General features: G+C 39.2%; 1 protein-coding gene across 6 annotated transcripts in view; it reads left to right on the plus strand.

Moving 5' to 3' along the window:
- The window catches only part of AOAH (acyloxyacyl hydrolase), a 167,654-nt gene that overhangs the window by 93,499 nt on the left and 47,948 nt on the right, over positions 1-26,207 (plus strand). For all 6 annotated transcript variants that reach the window (XM_029925011.1, XM_029925004.1, XM_029925019.1 and 3 more), the window contains one exon: positions 7,170-7,261. In XM_029925011.1, the coding sequence (XP_029780871.1) occupies positions 7,170-7,261 (92 nt within the window). The remainder of the gene's footprint in view (positions 1-7,169; positions 7,262-26,207) is intronic.

The following is a 26,207-nucleotide window of genomic DNA, read 5'->3' on the forward strand; positions in this document are numbered from 1 at the left end:
GGGGGGGGGGGGGGGGATGGGCTAAGTGGGTGATGGACATTAAGGAGGGCACTCATTGGATAAGCACTGGGTGTCACATGTAAGAGATAAATCACTGGGTTCTACTCCTGAAGCCAAGACTATAATGTATAGTTAACTAACTTGAATTTAAATAAATAAATCTAAAATTTTTAAAAAGGAGGGCACAAAAAGATATAAGCAGGAGGACAGCCTCATCTATGCCACCTGGTGAAATAGTGGTGACCAAGAGGTGCTGGGAGACTCCCAGACCCACAGCAAAACAGGTAGCAATCTCTGATTCCCAGGCCTTGAGATTCTTGCTCCATTATCAAAAGACCAACCTAGGAGCTATTTTCCTCTTTGGGTAAAACAACAAAACCTGTCTGCTTGAGAGTTTAGTTTCCGGTAAATAAATTTTTAAAAACTTATTTAACTGGTGATATTTTTCATATCTTTTTCCAACAGAAGTTAGCTACAGATTCTTCCAAGGGATTTTGTATTATTTGAAAACAAACAACCTAGGTCTAACCCAGTTAATAGTAATAGAGAAGGGAATACACTGTACAGTTGTCCATGGCAGGTTGCTTACAGGGGGCTCAAATTGAAATAGTGAAATAAAGGCAACAAGAATATTCCCTTTATCATTGGAAGATTGCAGAACCAGATGAACTTGTGGTTGATGCCAATATTCTCTTTCTGTCACATAAGATGGTTTTAAGAAACCCAAATGTAAGTTGCTTGTTCAATTTAGGGCTTAAAATATTCCCAAATCCAAAGTTTTATATGCCGGAATCCAGCTCCAGCAGGTCCAGGACTCCCTGAAGTATGGATGGTGTCAGTGAAAGGGAACCAGTGAGCCTTGGCTTCTTTCTGCTCACAAGGCAGGCATCTCTGCACTGACCCGAGAGTCAGCTTTATTTATTTAAAAAATGTATGGGGTACAAAACAGAAGTGGCAATTGCCTTAGACAATGATTTCTGATAACAAATTCTTTGGTATGTAAAAATTTCCCAGAACATAGATTAGTGGAAGACTCATGCATAACCTTTATCAATAGTGATTGAAGTAGGTAACTAGATGCTTATCACCTGGGGAAGGAAAGGATCTTTAGCATTAAAATACAAGGCAATGTTTTTAGCAGAGCAAAAGCAAGAATTAGTTCTTTTGTGAGCAGGGGTCAATAGCCTGTTTTCTCGAGGAGGGGAAGAAAAACAGGTTTTCTCAAGAAATGTAACATTTGCTCCTATTATCATAAAAGAAGAAACTCCTATAACAAGTTTTTTCACAAGGTACAATTCACATATTTTTAGCATAAGAAGGCAAGTCACTCCTGATATCAGTCAGTCAGACACCTTGCCGGTTGGTGCTCAAGCAGAAATTGAGTGGGGGTTGAGTGGGTGTAGATGCTGGTCACCATCTGATGGTGGGAGACCTTGTAAACCTGCCTTACTTCAGTTACTAAATATGCATTAAAAACTAGAACCAGTGGGCTTTCTCAATTCATGGAAATACACACACACACACACAGTAATGTTAAAATATTACACAAAAATAGCATATACATGTCAACTATGACATAAAAAACATTTTGCATCATTGATAAAATCAGAAGAAACTCTGAAGCAATGCAGTAGTTGACTTAGCACTCATTGAGTTCCTGATGCTCTTTACAAATTTGGGAAAGCTTTTTTGGTAAATATTAAGTCTTTCTACATATGTACATTTAAGGTACATTTAAGACAAGTTTCCTGAGAACATGAATGCTCAAGAGGAATAAGCAGGAGTTGATGAGGGAGATCTTCATTTGCATCTTTCCTGCCTTAAATGCTTGAAATATCTTGGGTATAATGTTGCGTGAATAAGGCTTTTAGTGTTTAATGTGATATGATTTAAACATTCTCTTTTTGCTAGGGTCTATAAAACCTTCGCTATTAGTGGTCATTACTTCTCATTTTTATCTACCAAATTTACTAAGGAAGAAAAAGTATATTGAGGCTTCCATTTGTCTGCTCAAATCTTTTCTATTATCTGGCAATGAACTTCACTCCTCTTAAACCTGGGACAATCCACTTGGAAGGGGACCCTACGTGATCTGTCCAAACATGATTCTTTACACAGTGTGGGGCTTCTATATGTCAAGCTGCTCCCTTCACTGTCCTTTGTATCCTCCTAACCTTCCTGTTAAAGTAAAGAGAGTAATATTCCACAGCCATTGGAGATACCACAACCGACACCAAGGAAGACTCCTGGCTTTGCACAGACGGGAATGGTAAAACTTTGCCATAACACCATAAGTGAAGTCTGAAACATTAAACCAGGAAAATACAAAGGTGTGTTATTTCAAGGTTAATCAAGTGACCAAGACAAACCTATGCAGCTGACCTGCCTGGGCTTTCCAGGACTTCAGCTGTGAGACAGAAACCCAGCCTGGTCCCTGCTGTGATTCAGCATCAGGCGCCATCTGCTCCAGCTTAAATCCTGGTGAGGATATTTTCAGGACTGACTGAGGCTTTTTTCAAGAGCACCAAGAACTCCAGGACTCTCTCAGGCATTTGAGATCTGAAGAGAGTGATCCAGAGAGATCCCACTACCCAAGATTGTTATGCCCAGATTACGGGGTCCCCAAAAACCAAGACCACCAAGGAGTCCGAACCATGTATACAAAAGCAAAGGGCGTTTATTCAGGCTTAAGCTCAGTCTCTCACCAACACAGCGGATCCGGGCTGAGAGCCCCGATCACCAGTCGAGCAGGACTTTTATTACAGTAGGGGCGAGGGATGGGGTGAAGGGTGGAGTGAGGGGCTGGGGTTACAAAATGATTGGGCAGCACATCGGCAGAGGTTGGTGCGGCACAGTGTGATTGGCTAACTTAAAACTAAGGGGGCCTAAAAAGTAGTGGGAATGTCAGGTACCTTTCTGGCGTCTTATGATTGGCCCGGGCTAAAGGTGGTGCTCACTGGGGCAATAGGTGGGTGTGGGTCGTTTTTTAATTTCTGCCGCTGGTGAATCACTCCTGGGAAAACAGTAACGTAGGCCTTCTAGTTTCTGAGGCTTATTTGAAGCCTGTCATGGCGTTAGTTTGGCTCTTCAAGATGAGGCTGGCAGCCATTTTCTCCTCTGCCCTAACTCTCCCTCAATATCTGCTCTTCCCCTACTAGAAGATAAACACTTTATCACCCACCCCTGACTGAGAATGGAGCTGGGTAGACTATAGAATCCATTTTCAATGTGTCATATTCAAACCATGAAGTTTCACTGTTTTTGTAGAGCTGGACACAGAAGTAGAGCTTCTGCATTTTTAGAGGAAAGCCTTTCCCTACTTGGCTGGCACACTTAAGAACTGCCATCCCCTCCATTACTACTCCAGGCTGCAGAGAGCATCAGGCACACCTCCCTGCCAACAGGGTTCCTGTCCAAGTGCCTATGAAAGAGAGAGCAGGCCCACCGCAGATCAGAAGCCTGGTTCTGTGCCCAGTTCCCCAGATCTGGGGTTGTCATGATGCAGATGACAGAGAAAAAGGAGAGAGAGAGAGAGTGGTATTGGGCAGTGTTGTATTGTTCTTGTCACTCTCAGTATGCTCTACAGGCTACTAACTTAACACGCTCATGAATTCTGTCTACGTCTCACAAGCCACCTGCTTATTCATTATCTCCACCGAACACATCTTATGAGTTTCATCCATTCTGTTTACTTTTCTTGTCTTCTCTGGAAGAATTGAATATTCTCAAATCCTACAGCAAACACACATTGTAAACAGAAGGACCTAGGGAAAAATAGATTAAAAAAACAGAGAAGACATTTGATTTATAGTGGCACGAGGAACAGAAACCAAATCAGAGAGTATCTGACTCACAATAATGGTGGAGTTTTGAGCAGAAAGTGGCGGGTGCCTCCTGCTAAGGGGTGACAAAGCGCCAGTCATTGGGACCGCTGCATGGTGCTTTGAGACTCATTAGCATCCTCCTTTCCCTCACCTTGTTTCTGTTCCTTTGCTGGAGATAAATCATAATTGATACATTATTATTATTATTATTTACTTAATACATATTTATTATAATTATTAATGATATACATTATTTTGTTGCTAAATTACGTAGTCAATCTGAAGAAGCCATCCTTCCCAGTCACCTGTCTTCCACTTCCAGCCCCCGCTGTGCTGGAAACCACACTTGGGATAAGAATGAGGATGGGGCCCTTGGGATTGACATGTGGAAGGAGAAGCTCCCAGAGCCATGGAAAACAGGGCAAGGCACCACAGGACAACTGCTATACGCAAACTTATTTGTTTGTTACATGACTTATTTTGAGAAGGTAATGAACATACTAGAAGGTTTGTATCTTGGACCTCTGAATAAAAATGGTAAGAACTACAAGTAAATTGTCCAGTTCAGACCATGCCATAGTTTCCTGGGACCACTGCAACAAATTATTACACACTGAAGGGCTTAAAAACATTGTTCACACAGTTCTGGAGGCTGAAAATCTGAGATCACGATGTCAGCAGGATGTTTTCCTCTGACAGATCTGAGAAAGAATCTGTTCCGTGCCTCTCTTCTAGCCTCCAGAGACCACTGGGGATCCTTGGTGTCCCTTGACTTGTTCTTTGACTCCAGTTTCTGCCTCCATCATTACATGGTCTTGCCCCTATGTCTCTTCTTCCTCTGCTTGTAAAGAGCCCAGTCATAGTGCATTAGTGACACATCCTATTTCAGTATGACTTCATCTGCAATGGCCTTATTACAAATAAGGTCACATTCTGAAGTGTTGAGGGCTAGGCCTTTCACATGTCTTTTTGGAGGACACAACTCAACCCATTTCAGTCCACAGTTGAGAAATTTAAATTTTATTTTATTTTGAGCACTCATTCTCTGTATGATGGTGGGAACCATCACACTCTGACACTAGGAAGATTACGTGAGTTTTGAGTTTTTCCAAGTTTAAAGAATGATGGTGGATTCATAACCACTGGTAGCCCTATTCTGAACACATATATAATGTTCGTCTATAGATAGATGTAGATGATATAGATAAGGACATGGATATAGAAAGATCTAGATACAGATTTAGATATAAATATGTAGCTCACAAGGTGTTAACAGTGTTTACTTCATAGTGGTTATCTTTTGAGGGGAAGTGAAAGAATTTAATTTCTATATTGTAAATTATTATATATGTGAATTCTATAACAAATATGTACTACTTTGTAATCAGAAAAAGCAATAATGATACGTTTTCAAGTAGTTAATGAGACAGAAGTGTAGCTTTTCCTTCCCTCACAGCCTCCACATTTAGGAGACAGAATAAGGACCATCATAAGTAAGGAAGCAAGCAGGGGAAGGGCCACATGCAATTTTAAAAGTTGTATTCCGTGCTATGATTGCTTTAAGAGGATTTGCCTTTAGACAGTACCCTTAGTTTATTTTTCACTTTAAAATGAACATTAAAGGAGGACTCCAGGTTTTCACATGTATCTAAAGGAGGCATAGGTTTTCAATGTTGAGAAGCCCAAGGGCACATGGAGGAGACGCCACTATGTACCTGAGAGAAATGGCTTCCTGTCAGCCAGGGCAAAAAGGGAACGTTGGCTTTCAAGAGTGTGTATCCAAACGAGGATTCCCTGGTAAAACACCGGAGACCCAGTTACATGTGAACTTCAGATGCATAACAAACAACTTTTTAGGTATAAATATGTTCCAAACATTGCACAGGACACACTTATGCCAAAAATCATTCTTTGTTTACCTGAAATTTAATCTTTTGTATATTCATTTTTTAAAACTATGGTAAAATACTCATAACAAAATTTATCATAAAATTTAAGTGTACAGTTCAGTAGTGTTAAGTCTATTACATTGCTGTGCAAACAGTCTCCGACCCTTTTCATCTTGCAAAGCTACAGCTCTATACCCATGAAACAGCACCTCCTCACTCCACACCCACTCCTAGCCCCGGCAACCACTTTCTGCTTTCTGTGTCAATGAATTTGACAGCTCTAAATGCCTTGTATCGTGGAATTATTAAGTATTTATCTTTATATAGAACTGGTTTACTTCACTTAGTGTGGTGTCCTTAAGTTTCACCCATGTTGTAGCATTGGTCAGATGCTCCTTCTTCTTAAAGGATGAATGATATTCCATTGTGTGTAGACGCCACATTTTGTGTTTTTTAAAGTCTATTGGAGAGAGGAGAGAGAGAGAGAGAGAGAGAATCCAAAACAGGCTCCAGGCTTGGAGCTGTCAGCAGAGAGCCCTACACAGGGCCCACAACCATGAACAGCAAGATCATGAACTGAACCCAAGGCAGATGCTTAACCAGCTATACCACCCAGGCACCCCATACATTTTGTGTATTGAAACTCAAATTTAACTAGGCAGCCTCTATTTTTATTTGCTACATGTGGCCACCCTATTCGGAACATATCAGACTAGATAAGCTTTTCTTAAAAATTACACCAGTGTAGAGGTTTATCCCAAAGGGCTTTTATAAAAGGAATAATAATAAGACATAGGTGGCAACATTTTTCCTCTGTGATTTGGCACAAACCATAGAAACATGGCTCAAATGATTCCTGGTTTTGTCAACACTCTGTGTCAGGAGTTCTTGAACTGGAGACTGTGCAAGAGATGCAGGGGATCTCTGAACCCCTTGAAATTATAGGCCGTGTTGAATATATGTGCATCTTTGTGAGGAAAGAAACCAAAATTGGATTCTCAAAGGTCCCAAGGAGGTCAGGAGACACTATCTTATTGACGGAGGGCATAGCTTTGAACTCAGGGAAGGCATTTTTGCTGAGGGCTTGGGTATTATTACTGTTCAGGCAGTTGATTTCCTGAATATCTAAAATAAATATGGAGAAAATCTTAGCAAGATCTAAGAGTGGAACGTTCACCCATCTATTGAAGCATCCCTTTCAAATGAGGGATGAGTATTAGCTGCCACGCATTTCGCATCATTCACAGAAGCTGAATGGAAGGAAGCCAGTTCATGAGTGATGCTATTCTTTGTGAAGTCTCTGATGATAGAGAGGCACATGCTTTATATACTAAAGTCCCTTAAAGAGGTTAAGAAAAAGAGAAAGGCAGAGAACGACGCCTAGGCAACGGATAATCTTGCTCCTTGTAAAAAACAAATGACCATTTTTATAATCACCACTTTATTTTTTTTTTAGAAATCCTTCATCAATTTACCAACAGCTCTTACCAATGAGCTCAATTGGCCCCAAATCTCTGGTGTTACTGGTTTTCTGGACTCCACTAGTGGGTACGTATGTTTGAGTACCTTTAAACATTTCAACCTATCTATGTAAGGAAAGAACAAGAGATAAAGCTTGCTCCCAAGATGTCGAAATGAGAATTATTAGGAATTGCTTCTAGAACATGAGTACATACAAGAAACCCACCACTGACATAGAATCTACTATGCAGGGGGATGTAATGCAAATTGAATTTTATCAGTGCTTGCAAGGAGGGAATTTTCCCATTGTAGGGACTCTAGAGCTGACCTCTAATGGATAAACATAAATACATGACTGAATTTTTCTCATTCAAGGGACAAGGAAGATTATTTGATTATTTACTCTCAGAAATTAATATTTATAAGGGTAATGACTAAAATTAATAGGCAGGTCTCATGGTTCTGGAATCCCCTTTGCTTCAATGCTCTGGATTTAAAGGTAGAGACAATGTATGGCAAATGTGAGTGACACACAAACCCAATATGCTGTGTGTGATTGGGTGTTGACTCAGAGCCTGAAGACAGCCATTCATAGGTTAGCACCCCATATTTTTTATTTAATGGAGGACATTATATATCATAAATAATTTATTCAATTATTACCTTGTCTTTACACACTCATCTAAGAATATTTATTAAATACTTACTACCCAATCAGGAATATATGCTGTAGATGTTTCAAAGGTAAGTAGGGTTTGACCTGTCTCTACAGCCAATTAAAATAAAGTAGGGTGGATTAGACAAATGTACAAATAATGATAATACAAGAAAGATGTGCCTAAAGACAACTCTCAACACAGAGCTACAGAAGAAATAATTGATAGAATTAATCAACGGACTCTTTCTTTTGGAGTCTTAGGCCAAGAGCCCAAACTGTAAAGGATTTACAAGATTGGTGTAATGAAAGAGGTAGAGAAGAAACAGGAAATGGTAACCAACCTTCAGGAAAGGGCATTCATAAGTAAGTAGGAATCATCTATGAATATAGGGAAAGCAAAGGGGATGCATTTTCAAGTTTAGGTGTAGGTTTTCAAGTTTAATCACATGAAAAATTAGGTTAGTGTAACAATACTAACAATATCAGTGATAGAGAAAGCAAGAAGTAACCTTCATGAGACATTCACTGTATACAAATCACTACCCTGAGCGTTATGTAGAGATTTTTCTCATTTCATCGTGTTGTGAGGAAGGTAGCATTAATTTCTGAGTTTGCAGTTGAGGAATCTAAGGGTTATGTAGACAGGTTAAGAAACTTGATCAGGGCTCCACATGACTATGAAATGGTGGGATCTGTCACCATGGAACCTTGTGTCACATTGTACCAGAAAGTAATTTGGTGAGCAGGCGTCCTCCCGGTCTCCAGTGCCCAACCTTTATGCTTTTTTTTTTTTTTTTTGCATTCTAACTGCAAAAATGTTGCTCTCTGTAGTCTTTGTCACTTTGAGAGCATAGCTATGGGATGGAGAAATGACTAAGAATCAAAGAAGCCCTCTCCATGGGGAGACGTGGCATGCATTGTTTCAGAGGTTGATCAGGGGCTCCTTTCCTATAGGCCCCATACTCCCAGCAGTCTGGGGCCCCCGGAACACAGCCTCAGCCTCTCTTTCAGCTGCACTTGTTATGGTTTTTGTCACCTGGAACACATCTAGAGCTAGCCAAGCTGAAGCAGCTTTCTGGAAGAAAGACTCTTGTTTATCTCCTCACTGTCAACACTGAAATTGAGATAATAAAAAATTTTTAAATAGTTTATTGTCAAATTGGTTTTCATACAACACCCAAGGCTCTTCCCCACAAGTGCCCACCTCCATTACCACCACCTCTTTTCCCCCTTCCCCTCCCCCTTGAACCCTTGGTTTGTTTTCTAGTATTCAATAGTCCCTCAAGTTTTGCATCCCTCTCTCTCCCCAACTCTTTTTCCCTCTTCCCCTCTCCATGGTCCTCCATTAGGTTTCTCCTGTTCTCCTGTTAGACCTATGAGTGCAAACATATGGTATCTGTCCTTCTCTGCCTGACTTATTTCACTTAGCATGACACCCTCGAGGTCCATCCACTTTGCTACAAATGGCCAGATTTCATTCTTTCTCATTGCCATGTAGTACTCCATTGTATGTGTATATATATATATATATATATACACACCACATCTTCTTGATCCATTCATCAGGTGATGGACATTTAGGCTCTTTCTGTGATTTGGCTATTGTTGACAGTGCTGCTATGAACATTGGGGTACATGTGCTCCTAGGCATCAGCATTTCTGGTGCAGCCGCTCTGGAAAACAGTGTGGAGGTTCTTCAAAAATCTGTCAGTAGAACTCCCCTATGACCCAGCAATAGCACTGCTAGAGAAAATAAAATTTAACTGGCCACCACCAATCCAGTATAAAAACACTTGGAGATCTCTCTAAATTAAGGCTTTATGACAACAACAAAGGAATATATTATGAAAGAGAAATGGGATATAGTTTATCATACTTTTAGTAGAAGTTTAACATTATGTTGAATCCTAAAGCTTCAAAAGGTTGCCATTGAAGAAATATCGGTCTGATGTTTAAAACAATTGCCAAGTAGTTTAAATCTTCCTTGGAGTCATCAAAGAATGAAAGTAGAATCCACTCAGCAGGGCCCAGTTGAAGCGAAAACCTGTCTCCTCATTTCTTCCACTTATAGCTCACACTCACCAACAGTTGCCCCACATCTCCTACATCTAATTTCCCCAAAAACTCTGCCCCAAAATAGCTCCTGCTCCCAAGCAGACTGTTCAGTTGTTTTTAGATTTTAGTGAGGGGGTGATGGGGGGAGCCAACATCCTTCTTCCCTTCTGTGTCTCTTCTGTCCTCAGACTCGGGGTTTGCTCCCTTCTCGGTGTGAAATCCCACTAGCCCTCCAGTCCCATAGTCACATCCACCACCATTCTGTAAGAGCTCAGTTTCAGATGGATCTTTGTAGGAGAAAGGCAGTGGGAGAGAGGAAGAGGAGAGTTGACAATCTTCAGACACTGGTGGTTTAAAATCCTTATAAGGGCTGTGCAGAGACTTTCTAACACCATCTCACAAAGGAAGTGACTGTCTAGGTGTGTGTTAGGTGAAAGTCATCCGCATCCTGAGCTAGTTGGTGCTGATTTAGCACCTTCTTGTATTAGGCTCTGTGTTGCCATTTATAAAACCTCAGTCTGCTTCTGCAACTTACTCATCATTGACTCTGAGTATTGTCCTTATCTATTGTGTTTCTAAGGAGGTGCACAGTATAGCTGGGGTCTGTCGATTCACATACCTTGCAAGAGCTTTTCTCTCTATGTGTTTTTGGGGGGCCCTATGCTATCTCGTTGTCTCTCTCCAAGTGCTCTTTTCACCACCTGTTTGTGTGTACTATACCCTTGCTCTTTGCCACCCAGCTATAATGGGGGGAAATATATTCAGTTCCTTTTGAAGGAAAAGGAAATTCTCTGTCTGAAATATGAGCTGCAGTGGATACTGCTATTAAGCAGACACATAGCAGCATGATAGTCCTGTGTGTCACCATTCAAGAAATCCCACCCAGCAGTAGTTCCTGTTTAATCATCTCTATAATCTCATGCAAATTATATTCTGCAGATAGTCTAGGCTAGGCCAATCTCCTTAAAAGAACAAAGATTTATAAAGTATGTAAAAAATATTAGAGAGATTAGTGTATGATGAAGATCCTCTTCTGCTGGAATCAGGGGAATGAAAAGAATATTGACCCAGAAAGCAACATGTGTGAGCAATGTGAGTAGCTTCCATGAGCATTTTAAGCAAATATCCTTCTGAGTCCAAATGCTTATCAACACGGGATAGAATTTATGGATTTCTCTGTCCAACTGGATCTGTAGATAGTGCTTCCTATAATCTGTGATCAGCCTCATGCTTTGTGTATTAACAATGTTCTTTAGAAAATGTACCCTTGAAAGCAAAAAGATGCATGGTGTCTTGGTGGCTCAGTCGGTTGAGTGTCCAACTCTTGGTTTCAGCTGGGGTCATGATCTCACAGTTTCATGAGTTTGAGCCCCACATCTGGCTCTGCACTGGCTGTCCATCTCTCTCTGCCCGTCTTCTGTTTGCACTGTCTTTGTCTCTCTCAAAATAAAGAAATAAACTTTAAAAAAAGAAAGAAAAAGGATGCAGTTTGGGAGAGAAAATGGTTGCTTTCCTTTACTTTTTCCAACATACCTTTCTCCCTCAAAATCTTTTTTATGAGGTGAATGTAACTAATTGAAATTACATCCATACATTAAAAGACAAACACAACCCCTTACTTTTACAAATCTTTACATCCTTCAGTTGATTCGACATTAACAAAAATCTGTTTTCTTGACTCTTAGGCTCGAGAAAATTCAAAAAGTAATTCATTTAAAACCATGCATTTTATTTTGTTTTCCCAATGTGATTCTGAAAGCAATTGAGTGGTTGAAAGACAAAAAACAAAACAAAAACAAAACCCACCCTATAAGGCTGGTAGCACAGGAGCTGGGAGCCCAGCAATAGCCAGCATTAGTGGTGGGAACCATACTTGTGAGAAGAAAAGGATATTTTTTAAAATTAAAAATAGTACTTCATGTTCAGATCATGTTCAAAAGCAATTAATGTAAGAGAAAAATCCTATTTAAGTTAAAGAATACAAGGCCAAGTAACACATATGGAAGTATGGGAAACAATACCAAAACTCAGGAAGGAAAGACTTCTAGTTAAAGCAGTATCTAAAATTCCAGAGCCCTGAGAGTTGGTGTGGTAGAATAGGAGGAAGACGATCTTTCCAGATACAAGGATTCTGGTTCTGTATGGCCTTCAGTGGAACAGACAGCAGTCCTGGACCTCATTTATATGTTAAAGTTGAGTTGCACCTAGCGATCTCTGAAGTTTCTCCCCATTATTCAAATGTAGTGGCTTTAGGGCCATGTATTATTAAAGTCCACATCCTACCTCCTGATGCTGTTTGGTTTAGAAGCATTGGAAGAAGCTGTTGGGAAAAATATGCTTATGCTTCTCCCCACCAAATATGCTTTTCTCCACCCCTTAACTGGCTGTGCCTTCAGATAAGACCTGGCTAATTTTTATGTGTCAAAGCCTGAAACTTTCTAGGAATCATGTTTTGCTAAGGCCGGGGTTGCTGTGCCTTCAAGTTTGAGCCTCTGCCTTGTAAGCCCTGCACTGTGATACTGGGTGCTTGACCAGCTACTGGTTTAAGTGGCACTCAATAATTGTCCTTTATGGGTACTATTTCTTCCAAGCAAACCTCAGAAAGGGAAACCAATAACTCCAAACCCTTAATAAACATAGCCACCTGAACCAAACCACATCTGGCCTGAGCATCTATGGTGCCCAAATCCCCTTCTGGAAGTGGTCCAGAAGATGGTCTAGTCAGTGGAGCTCTGCAGGCCAGGGCTACCTGGTGGAGAAGTCCTTCAAAGCTGGAGAGCAGAGGGAAGAAAAACAGGGCAGCAATCAGAAAGCCAAAGGAACCAAAAGCAATTACCAAAGTTACCATATCAAGCTGGAGAGAGAAGAGTGAGATCAGTAGGTCAACATAAGTGGGTGCAAACTACATGGAATTTTGTAGAACAAATGTTGCTCCCTCTTCCTCTGGCTTAGACTTGCTATTTAGGGCCAGAAACATAGTACACACTTAGAAAGAAATAGACAAAGCTACTGTGAAAAATGGCACAGTAATGCTATTCAAGGACATTTAAACACACATCTTTGATGAGAGGTGTCCTAGAATCTGAGTGTTAAAGGTTATCTATTCTCTCCAACCCAATAGACGTTATATGAGAGGACAATTTTGAAAAGCAGCGTATAATTCCAAACCAAGTCACTTGGGGTGTTAAAAACAGAAAATTGGAGAGAAGGGATTTGCAGCTAAGATTTGCTAACCTAATTTCATGTTTTAAAAAAAGACATGTAACTACTAAACATTAATGGGCTTAATAACCTTATTAAATCCATTATTCAAAAATTACATGTGATGTAAGTGCAAATGATTAGCCATCTTTTAATTATACTTTGCAAAACAAATAATTAGCCAGAGAGGTGATCATTTGAAGTTATGTGAGGCTGACTGGAGTGAAATGCAGTCTACATCACATTCTCTAAGTGCGGCCTGTGGACTGCTGGGAGGTGGGTTTCTCAGACTTTTTCAGGGAATTCATAGGGAAAAATTATTTTCAGAACAGTATCAAAACAGTATTTGCCTTTTGCACTGTGTAGGCAGTGTTTGCCTTTTGCACTGATGGTGCAAAAGCGATAGTGGGTGAAACTGTTGACATCTGAGCGTGAATCAAAGCGGTGGCGACAAACTGTATTTGTAGTGACTGTGGTCTTCACCTTTACACAGCCCTGGTTTTTAAAAAGAGGACAGCTTCCTCTGAAAAGTCCACCTATTTAGCAGAAAAATTATTAATTTTATTAAAGTATGTCCATGGTTTTCCAATAATTTCATCAGATGAAATGGGGGGTATGCATAAAGCACTTGTGCTGCATAACAAAAACATGATGATTTTCTTGAGAAAAAACACTTTTGTGAGGGAGTTGAGAGCTGAATTAGTCAGTATTTCATGGAACACTGGTTTTATTGAAAAGAACTAGAAAATAAAATATAGTTATTCAGATAGGATATGTGGCAGATACTCTATCTGAAATGAAGGAGCTTTAAAGAAAACAACTGACAGTATTGTTAATCATAAAATTTGAGCTTTCAAAGAAAATTTTGAATTTTTGAAAACTTGTATTTTCTGTTTGAACTTGACAGCTTCCTAATACTCAAAACTTTTCTGATATGTAGTGCTAGCAACATGTATGATTTTTTAATATCATATCATAAAATGTATCACCATTTAAAATATCCACATAACTCAGTGAGCCAATATTTTTTAAATGACCAGTAGATGATATATAAAACCATGCATGAGTAAAGATCCAGTCAAAGTGCAAAATAGACCAATGTAGTTTATTGTGACGTGGTGCAAAAAGTTCATTGATATAAATTCAGATTCCACATGATGACTAATCAATCTTTTAAAAAATACCATGTCTCAAGTTTTGGTATAGAATCAAAGAAGGCTATCCATACTTAATCTAAAAAAGTAGAGGGTAGAAGTCCCTGGGCGGCTCTGTTGGTTAAGGGTCTGACTTTGGCCCAGGTCACAATCTTGCAGTTCCTGAGTTCAAGTCCGACCATCAGGCTCTCTGCTGTCAGCCTGGAGCCGGCTTCACATCCTCCTTCTCGCTCTCTCTGCCCTTCTCCCATGCATGTGCACATGTGCACACACTGTGCTCTCTCTCTCTCTCAAAAATAAATATAAATAAACATTTTAATAAAATATTAAAATGTTTTCCCTTTTCCAATTACATGTATGTTGAAGATGAGATTTTCTTCATATAATTCTATCAAAATAACATATCACAACAGATTTAATGAAGAAGCAGATATGAGAACCCAGGCTATCTTCTGTTAATTCAGACAGTAAAGAAATTTGCAAAAGTATAAAATAATGCCATTTTTCTCACTAATTGAAAGAAGGATTGGAAAATATATATTTTTTTAAAATATGTTACTGAGGTTAACATGTAATAGGTTTATTATTATTATTATTTTAAATGAATTAAGTATTCTTTTAAATTTCTAATTTTTAATTTCTAACCTACAAATATTGACAGGTATAACTCACATAAAGAAAATCTCCCTGGGTTCCTCAGTAATTTTAAGGGCATAAAATGGTTCTGAGAGCAACAAACTGAGAACTTCTGTTCCAGAGAGTGCGTGTGAAAAAGCAATGTGGTTGTGGACAGAAGCTGGGAGGCACCAATATTTAGAGGTTCAGAAAGGGGAGATAAGGAAGGAATAGCCCTCAGGGTGCCTGGTGTCTAAGTCAGTCAAGGGTTGGATTCTTGATTTCAGCTCCAGTCATAATCTCACAGTTCATGAGTTCGAGCCCCATGTGGGGTCCATGCTGACAGTGCAGAGCCTGCTTGGGATTCTCTCTCTCACTCTTTCTCTGTCCCTCTCTCACTCATGCTCTCTCTAAATAAATAAACGTAGAAAAAAGGAAGGAATAGCTCTCAAAGTTAAGAGAAAACCAGAAGGGTTCAGCAGCCTAGAGACCAAGGGAAGAAAATGTTTCCAAAGGAGAAGTGACCTTCAGCCAAATGCTGCCAGAGGCAGCGGAGGACTGGAACAGAGGAAGAGCACTGGGGTGCAGGGCAGTGATCGGGGGAGACTGGCCAGAGGGGGCTCAGTGGGCAGAGATGGAAACCTGACTGCAGAGACTAGTTTCCAGGAAGTGACGAAGGAAGTGAGCATCAACAACTCATTTAATAAATTTCCTTTGGGATGCCTGGGGGGCTCAGTCAGTGGACTGCCTAACTTCAGCTCAAGTCATGATCTCAAGGTTCCTGAGTGTGAGCTCTCCCCCCTCCCCACCATCAGGCTCTGTGCTGATTGCTCAGTGCCTGGAGCCTGCTTTGGATTCTGTTTCTCTCTTGTTCTCTGCCCTTCCCCCACTCAGGCGCTCTCTCGCTCTCTCTCTCTCAAAAATCAATAAACATTTTTAAAAAATTTTAATTATTAACAAACATTAAAATAAATAAAAATTTTAGAAATCCCCCATTAAAGGGAGCAGAGAAAAGGGATGATAGCTGGTGGGGAATCATTTTTAGATGATGAATCTTACAGTATGCTGTTAGTGAGAGGAAGTTCCATCAGGGAGAGAAAGGTGGATGAAGGAAGGAAGCTAGGAAGGATGAGGAAAGCAAAAAAAGATGGGACGCAGGCTCAGGGAGGCCCTGCCCTTTGGGCAGGAAGGACCACCTGTAGGCGCTGTGACTCCTAGCTGAGGCGTCTTCCTGCCATGTACTGACAAATCTCTCCACCGCAAAACTTCCCTCTTGATGCCACTCATTTCTAGATTTTCACTGTTTAATTTAATTACTCAAATAATGAATATATTTTCATCTTACAAAAAATACTGGCATATATATAGTAAAAAGCCAAAACTTTCCTCCAATTTCACCCCTTTTCCCAAATGAAAGCCCTATTATCAATTTAGTGTGATTTTGTTCAGATTTCTTCTGTGTGATTACATGTGTAAATCAGTACATAAAGAAATAAATATTTCATTAAAACTTCCCCATAGGTGCCATTAAAGAGTACATAATATACTGTAAATTAATGCTTTGATTTAACAATACTTCTTGAAGCATTTTCCATTCTTGAACAATTCTGCGTGGTATTTCATAGCATCGTACTGATGGAGAGTCAATTCCAAACCCTCGTGATACCCAACAATGCCATGATGAACATTCTACCGTTCTCTTTATTCATACATGCGACAATTTCTTTAGAAAAAAAGATAGATCTGAATGTCTACATTTTTAATTTTTCATAATCCCTCCAAAAAGGCTATCCCAATGTAATCCCCACAAATAGCTATGAGAATAGGTGTTTCCCCATATCCTTGCCAGTGCTGAAGATTGTCCATCTTCTTAATTTTTTGTGATCTAACAATGTTTTATTGTTCTAATAATATGTAGCGTGATTACTAGTGAGTTTGAGCATCTCTTCATGAGCATTTACACTCACCTTTGCCTTAGCTAGTGACCCTTTGTCATGTTTCCACACTCACCACCCAGGGGTCAGTTCATTTTAGATAGCCTCCTCAGCCCAACCCCCATCTGACTGGACAATTCTCTCCTGTGCTTCTATTGTGCTCCTTCCATCTCAATGTCACCTCACTTATCCTAACAGTTTATTAACTGTCTCTTCACTCCTCCCACCCCACCCCAGATGCTGAGCATCTTGAATACAGGAATCAGGCTTGACTTTGCTCTCTCGCCCTAGACCCTATTGTGGCACCATAATAGGTACTCAATAAAAGAAGTACTGAATACGTTCATAATGATATCACTTTATATTTGTAGAGTGCTTTACAATCCACAAGCTCCTTCCCTTGCATTTTCTCAGATTGCCTAAATCAGATCAGATTTGCAAGAATTAACATTTCAGGGAAAACGCTAGGGATAAGGGAAGAGGAATATAAACAGCATGAATTGAATCACCAGCTGCATGATGTGATGCATGTAAAAATAAATCAGTGTAACTTAAGCCCTTGGACTTCTAAGTGTGTTCTATAATAAATGTTCCACAAGAAAATAGCAAAATTCATTAAGGTATTAAAATAACCACACAGTCAACAAATTGGAGATAACAATTTTCAAGTAGCCACATAAAAGGAATAAAACAAATGAGAGATCTGCTAACAAGTGAATTTGGTCCGTAATAGGTAAGTCAAGCCTCAGTGTGAAGTTTTGTCCAGAACAATATAATTTCGCAACCTAGATTGATCAAAGTAAACGAACAGCCTCCAACTTTCTCTAGCAGAATTCCTATAACCAACTAAACCTGAGATTTTAGGCCATCTCAGTGCTCACATAGAGATCACAGAAATCATTGATCAATATTCTCCAAACCCTGTTTTGTGAAACACTAGTTCCACAAGATGTCATACATATTTTTAAAAAGATTTTTAGGGCAACTAAGTGTTGGAAATGCTTGTTTAAATAAGGAGAAAAACATTTATTCAGTATAAGGTTTATTAGAGCCTTTAATAAGGCAAAAACAAATTTGTATATCTCCAAGGTATAATTTGAAACAGTTCCTAAACTTATTTGACCACAGAACTATGTAGAATCTCTCTCTCTCTCTCTCTCTCTCTGCATTTAATGAGAAAGATACATTTCAAAAAACTAGTGTTTCACAGCATCCTTTGATAAATGCTGTTTAGATTATTAAAACAATCTTTTTGTGTATCACAAATGATATTTTTACATTTATAAGCATCAACTCCTTAAATCTCTGTTTATCATAGTTTAATATTTATGTTGATGCAGTGGCCTACAATCAAATCTGAGGCAAAGAAAAGCCAGAGGAAGGAACCTTAGTGGGAGGTTAACTTAACAGGTAAGAAGCCTTGTCTGAGTACCGCAGCTCATGAATTATTTAACACAATGCCCACAAAGTCTATTTCCCTGTATTATTTGCTGCTCCAAATTCAAAATCTATCATGCTGTCTGACTAATCTTTTCATGTCTGAACTTCTAGGACCTCTTCTATAGCCCACCTCACCCCTGCACACACACCCCTGCATAATTAGCCCATTGCTAGTCTCTCTGAATACACAACGAGTCATATTCTACATGTTTATCTCTCTCTGAGGCTGAAATCTTCATTGTTCCATGATGTGCTGAATTAGAGGTTACACAGGGATCTAATATCAAAGAACTAGAAGGAATTTTAAGAATTCTTTAATCCATCTCCCCAGACCCATGCTGGTCTGACTTCCACTCACATCAGAAAGAAAACTATTCACCCTTTTCTTAAAATGTCCCAGCAGTAGTGGTCCCTGGATGAAGCCTGTGCAGTCTCTACATTATTCAATTTTATCCTAATCCACTCCCCTGCCCTAACCCTTCACAAGCGGATGTTACCATGTATCTCTTACTGCCTCTGCTCCTAGTATTACATGCCCTAGTCTTTTTTGTGTGTCTCATTCTCTATGACTCAACTTAATTAGGGTGTCAGAACTTATACCCAAACTAGCAGTGCTCTGCAGAGAGTCAGAATAGTCTCAGAAACGTTACCAGGACTTGATACATCACTGTTGCTTGCATAGTATCAGACTTGGTTTATCCCCCAAACCTCAGATTTGCTAAAGCTTTTGGGAAGGCTGTTCTATTGTCTTTCTCCAAGTATGTTCTGCTTTGAGTCAACATAGAAATTAATGACTTTTTCCAGCTTTACATTCAACTTCTTTCATTTGTCTGCATTATACTTGAGGCTCAATTTTTGGTCTTCTTCTTCATTTCATTTTGTTTTCCATTTGGTCATAGTGAAAGGGTATGGTGGTAGTGGGCCATGATAAGACTTTCAGAGAAAGTGATTTGTATGTCTGTGTGTGTTTTTACCTGAAACCATGTTGGGAAAAGCAACCAGTAGACATTCTATGTGAGATCTACCTATTTTGAATATTGATGTTAGAAATCAAAAGTGGACCAGTGTGTCCTCACACAAAATGTCTGTACTTCTTGGGTGCTGGGGTAGGTAGAGCTGGTCACAGTGGGAATTGAATGTAGCATGCTTCCAAGTCAGCCCTGTACGTTGAAGATACCAGCATCTTGGGCACTGGGGATGGTGGGAGAAAGAGAACCTTCAAGAGTCCTCTCTGCACCCATCAAACTACAGCACTGATGTGATCACTTCTTCTACCAGCCCATTGGACTTGGTTTTGATGTATAACTGGGAGCAAAGGGAGAAATATAAGGTCACACTGAGAAATCTGAGTCCAAGTAGGGGGATAGAGGAACAAGAGGAGGAGAGATTCGAAACCAGAAAGGTCATCACCCTTAACTTTACAGGACCCTTGGTTTTTCCTGTTAATTCAAATTCACCTGTATACCGATGCCTTTCTATCAAGCATTCTCAATTTGTTAGCATCTCAAAAATATAGTGCTATAGGCTTCTCAAAATATCATATTGATTTTTCTGTCTCCTTGGGATTCCTGACCACTCCATGAGAAATTCAATCCCTAGAATTTATAAGACAGACTATGCATTTGAGGTGGGATGAAAGAAAACGGTATCTTTGATTTTGTGAAATGTTTGCTCATGCTTAGTACCAAAAACTTAATGTCCAAAGTCTAGATACTATTTCTGGTCAGAAACGTTAACAAAACTATTTACTAGTTGGCAAAGATTTTGTATTCTTGTAAAGAAAGATGCAGCTAACTGTATCTATAATATTAATATCCACACTATTTGCTCTCCATGAGCAGGTCATGAACAAAACAGTATCTCGGTACATAAATTTCATTTTTAGAATTATCAAAAATACATTTATGGCTAAATATTGGTAAAAATTACTTTCCCAAAGGAAAATAACCCCTCTTTATTGACCGTGAAATTATTTTAGTATTGAACTCAGATCTAATGTCCATTTCCCATCTGCTTTTTCAAAATATAATAAAATAGTCAAGGCAGAGGGCGTAAATGACTCAGAGTATAAACTATTCATTTCAGCCTTCTGGGTAAGATAGCAGATTGAGCAAAGCATTTACTTCTGTCTCTTGAGAATCCCCACTAAAATGACAGTAAATGAATCTGTCCTCAAGGACAAAGAGAACAGGAAGAACCAACAGCCACAAAATGTTGGAAGCCAGAAAGCAGAACAAGTGGTAACTGACTTAGTCAACTCAGAAAGCTGCTTCCTAAGCCAGTAGGAAGGAATGTCGAGAAGCAACCTGGTTTGCAAAGTCCCCAGAAGACTTGGGGATTGGCTATATTTGGTAGCTCTAGAAATGGAGGTGAGAGTAAAAACAAGGGCCAGGTGAAAGATTGCTGAAGAAGCAGTTAGATCCTGAGACTCTTTCCCAACTTCACACAAGTGGACGGCTGCCTCTCCTTACTCTGGTATAAGTCTAGAGGTTTATTATTCTCCAGACATGCTAATATCAAAAACTTCTGGACTGAGGGACACCAGACATAAGTGAGGAGAGGATCACCCCACTCCACATGCATGCTGAATGCAGAGAACCAGCCACCCATAGCCCTAGAGTGCTGGCAACCTGGCTGCAGACCAGAAAAATCCTTCCATGTGCAGGGAATCTGCACATTCCAGGGAGGAAAGCCCCAGACACTGACAGTAGGGCTTCCCTAAGAAAGTCCCCTCCAGCCCATGCTACAGTAAGAACCAGCGTCAACAAGCCACACCCAGAGGTTCACTTTCCAATCAGCTTTTAAGTTTTTGACCAGTGTCCACTTTTTAATATAAGCCAACAAACAATCCAGGATCATCGGATATCAGAGGGAAACCTTGACTGTGGAAAGACAACACAAAAAGAGAAAAAGCAACTTCAAGAAAATAAACAATTGCTCTATTTTCTAAAGAAGAAAAATTTTTCTTAGACTCTAATATCTTACTTATAAAAAATAACTAGAATTAGTATCTCTAAAAAGATGACAGAAGATATTTCATTCTGTAACAAGAACATTATGCTAAAAATAAAGAAATATTCAAAGAACAAAAAACATCAATTGGAAGTTATGCTAGTGGCACAAGATAGTTTTCATAAAAGGATTAAAGATGAAGTTGAGGATATCCTCCAGAAAATAGAATGAAAGACAAAGAGATAGAAAATAGGGCAGAAAAACTAGGAATATTAGAAGACCTGTTCAGCTGACCCAATATACAAATACTAAGAGTTCTGAGGAAAAAAAAGAAAGGAGGAATCATCAATGAAATAATTCAAGAATGTCTCTCAGAACTGACAGATGTGAATTTCCAGGTTGAAAAGGTCCATCGGTGACTAACACTGTGAATGCAAATAGAGCCACCCCAAGTCTGTCATCACAACATTTCAGAACTCTTGAACAGATGCTACTGCAGGCTTTCAAAGGATTGAGGCACAGAGCAGCTTCAGACAACAACACTGGGAGGCTGGGAGCCAATGAACTGATAGCTTCACATTTCTGAGGGAAAATGATTTTAACCTAGAATTCTATAGCCATCTGTTCTGGTTAACTATTGTTGTGTAACAAAATATTCCAAACTTTAGAGGCTTAAAACAACAACCATTTTCATTACATCTCACAGTTTAGGGTATCAGCAATTCAGGAAGAGAATGAATGGCCAGGTCTTTCTCTCTATGTGATATTGAGCATGGTTACTTGATGGTATTTACCTAGTGGTTGGGTTAAAGGTTCCAATATGGTTTCACTCACATAACTGATGCTTGAGAAGAAGAGTTAGAATACTGGGTTTAGCTGGGTCCTGCTTCCTTTCCAGAATAGGGTCTTTTAAAAAAGACTTTAATTTTTGAGCGGTTTTAGATATACAGAAAAATTGAGCAGAAGTTACAGAGTTCCTACATACTCTTTCATCTCATCAATTTTGCCTATTATCAACATCTTGCATTAGTGTAGTACACTAGTTGGTGATAAATGAATAGCCAATATTTATATATTTTTAAATATAATTTATTGTCAGATTCGTCCATGCAACACCCAGTGCTCATCCCAACAAGTGCCCTCCTCAATGCCCATCACCCACTTTCCCCTCTCCCCCACCTCCCATCCACCCTCAGTTTGTTCTCTGTATTTAAGAGTCTCTTAAGGTTTGCCATTAACTAAAGTCTACCGTTTACTTAAAGGTGTATTCTTTATGTTGAACCTTCCATGGGTTTTGCCAAATGCATAATGGCATGTATCCACAATCACAGTATCATATATCAGTATCACTGCCTCTCCCTCCCAAACCCCTGTGCTCCATTTATTAATCCCTCCTCCCTCTCCCCAAATCCCTGGAAACCATTTATCTTTTATAGTCTTCATGGTTTTGCTTTTTTCCAGAGTATCATCCAGTTGGAATCATACAGAATGTAGCATTTTCATATTGGCTTCTTCCACTCAGCAATATGCATTTAAGGTTCCTCCATGACTTTTCATGACTTGATAGCTCTTTTCTTTTTACTGCTGAATAACGGTCCATTGTCTGGATATACCACAGTTTGTTTACCCATTCACGTTTTGAAGGACATTTTCGTTATTTCCATTGTAGTATCTTTTACATGGTTTCCAGCAGAATAGTCAGGCTTCTTACACGGCAAATAAAGACTTTGGGAGATCAAAGTTGCCAGGTATCTTAAAAACCAGGCCATAATTGGCATAGAATCACTTCTAACATACCCTGTTGGTCAAAAAGTCACATAACAGATAAGATTTAAGGGTAAGGGTGTCAAAGATAATGAGGCCATCTTTCATCTACCACACCAGTCATTGAGAGACAAACTGATGGACTTGAAGGTTTATTTCCTTCGTCCTATTCATTCCCTAGCAAGAAGATTATTTGTCATGTTTGGGACTTCTCCTATTTAACAAATAATCTCCTATACCATAAATCTATTATTATTGCTACATAGTGACCAGAACACCAGAACCATCTTTCCCTAAAAATAGGCTGTCCTAGATATGTCTATTCTAGCTATGTCCTATCTAAAAGGCCTTCTTAGAGGTGCCTGGGTGGCTCAGCCATTTGAGGGTTCAACTTCAGCTCAAGTCATGGTCTTGCAGTTTGTGAGTTCAAACCCTGCTTCGGGGTTTGTGCTGACAGCTCAGAGCCTGGAGGCTGCTTCAGATTCTGTGTCTCTGTCTCTCTGTCTGCCCCTCCCCCAATCACACTCTGTTTCTCTCTCTCTCAAAAAAAAAAAAAGTAAAAAAATTTAAAAGACCTTTCTCTAAGATAATGAGAGTTCAGAAACCAAGTGAACTCTGCTACTTCTTACTTGAAGTTTTCCCCCCAACAAGTCTTATTAACCTTATACATGTTTTTTTTTAACTTATTTATGTTTATACTTATGGTGTAAGCTGTTTCTGAGTTACTTTCCTCACATCCTTCAAAAGTTACTTAAAAATATTCTCCATCAGAAACAATAAAAATGTGGTCTTCTAGAAAAACAGATCTACTAAACCAGGAAGAGGTGAAGACAATCTCCAGGATGATGGAGATGGGGACTCTCAGGATATCTACTGAGCAGCAGGGCAAAAGGGCAGCCAGTCCCGAGTAAGCAGGTCAAGAAGTTTCAGGAGAGATTTCTGCAAGACAAAATGAATAAGCTATCCAATAGAACATATTGAAAGGGGATCAAACAACTGTAAAAAAAAAAAAACTCTAGGATAAATTGATGATAAAAACTTAGAAAATTAGGCAAACAAACAAAAGGCAGCTATGAACTCCAGGGAAATAAAAGAATTTAGAAGGGAAGAGAAAGCAATCATACATAAATTGTGAATAGCTAAACCCTCTTTTCCATGATGGGAAGTAGATAGAGTACAAATCAAGAAGTGGACTTGAAAGTATGTTATTTAGAGATAAGAAAGAAAATACCCAACGAGTCAGTTAAGTCTGAAATTAGTAGCCTCTGGGAATGGAGAAATGGGGAGGCTAGGGGAGCGTGGGATTGCTGTCCATCGCTATAAGCTTTATAGACATAAATAGTTTAACTGTCTTTGCTTACATTCACCATTTCAGTGAGGCTGGCTCAGACCACACTAACCCTATTCCCCCTGCCTCTTTTTTTTTCATAGCATTCACCGCCTTCTAGCATCCTCTCTAATTTGTTCTTTCAGGACGCTTAGTGCTTTTTTCCTGATAGAATTTCAACAATACAGGGGCAGTGGTCTTCATCTTCTTCACATACCAGTATGACCCAGGTGCCAAGGACAGTCCCTGGAACGTAGTGCAGCTCATTAAACATCACCCAAGTAAAAATAAATTTGACTTTTTAAGGTTATGTGCATGACTCGCTTTGATTTTTAAAAATAAAATAAACCGTTTGCCTCAAAATTCTACCACGAAGTAAAAACCCCATGCTTAAAATATTGCTCAGACATCTTGCTCTTTCAACAAAAAATGTTTTCATTAGTTTTCTCAGGCTTCAAAAAGAATATTCCTTCCGTGCATCCCAAGTGCCCAGCCTGATACGTGTTTACCTTTCCGAAACACTGAGGCAGCTGGCAAGCACTGTAACACAATAAGTGAGACTCACATAGCGCTTAAAAATAAATGATGATTTATGTAAGGTTGAGAGATATGAAGTTATTGTAATGAAGAAAAGACACAAGCATTTGAGGAGGAATCAAATACTTCTGAGTTTAATTATCATTCATTAGTCTATACCTGTTCATGTTTCAAAAAGTATTTTAAGGAAGCCTATAAAAGTATAAAGAATATAACACTAAATTACACTTAAATTAAATTAAAGCTTGGCAAGAGAAGATAGAAAATCGAAGATGGGACAAAGAGAAGCCAAGAAAATGATTTAAAATATGTGCAGGTATAAGCTAATACTGGTAGCAAAGTTGTCTCCAAACTCTGTGTCCACTGATATTAGATTTAGCTACAAGTAACAGAGAAACTCAATATAAGGGTGGTTAAAAAATAATATTTTAGTTTATTTCTCTCACATGTAAAGTTTCAGAGATGTGGAGTCCAGTTCTAGTATGAGAGCTCTACTCCACTGGTTCTCAATTATCCAGGGTTCTTGCAGCTCTCCCTTCTGCCTCCCCCATGTAGAAGATACCCCCATTGTCCAAGATGGTAGCATGCCTGTCCTGGGTAGCCACATGGAGAAGGAGGATAAAGAAGGAGCAAAGGTCACCTGCCAAATGTTTCTTAAGAAATATTCCCAGGAATTGGATGCCTCTACTTTTATCTAATGGTCCAGAAATTAGTGAGGTGACCAACTGCAGCTGTAAGGGAAGCTGGGTAGAGCATCATCCATGTGACATTGTCACATCCTCCTGAAGCTTCTATTAAAATGAAGGGGAGAGATAGAGCTGAAGGACAAGAGTGTGTGCCACAGCTTCATAGCCACCAAAAGAGGAAAGGGCATAAGGTCAGGTTCAAAATCAGTAAGCAATATACAGAATTGCTGAATCACTATCACTATATTGCACACCTGAAACTGATATAACCCTGTATGTTAACTCTACTGGAATTAAAATCAAAACCTTAGTAAAATTTTTTTTAAATCTTTTTATTTATTTATTTATTTATTTATTTATTTTTGAAATTTTATTTTTTTTTACTTTATAAAGTTTCATATTTTTTAACATATGCAATTATTTTCCATCATTTACAATACAGTAGTTACAATGACACTCCAAACAGAAAAGCAAAGTAAAAAATCAAAACACCAACTTCTGTTTCATGTAATTAGACTTATACAGAAATTAGAAGGTTAAGTAACAACTAGTTCATCACCTAATTTCACAGCTATCTGAAGTGGCAATCGTTATATAGCAGCTTATCTATGATACATTCAAGATAAATGATACAATTTATTACTTGTTCATAAGCTACAACACAGCCTGCTTAATACCTTTCCTTAAATTCCACCTCTATACTACAATAT

The sequence above is a fragment of the Suricata suricatta genome, chromosome 2 (genome assembly GCF_006229205.1).
Source record: "Suricata suricatta isolate VVHF042 chromosome 2, meerkat_22Aug2017_6uvM2_HiC, whole genome shotgun sequence".
NCBI lineage: Eukaryota > Metazoa > Chordata > Mammalia > Carnivora > Herpestidae > Suricata > Suricata suricatta.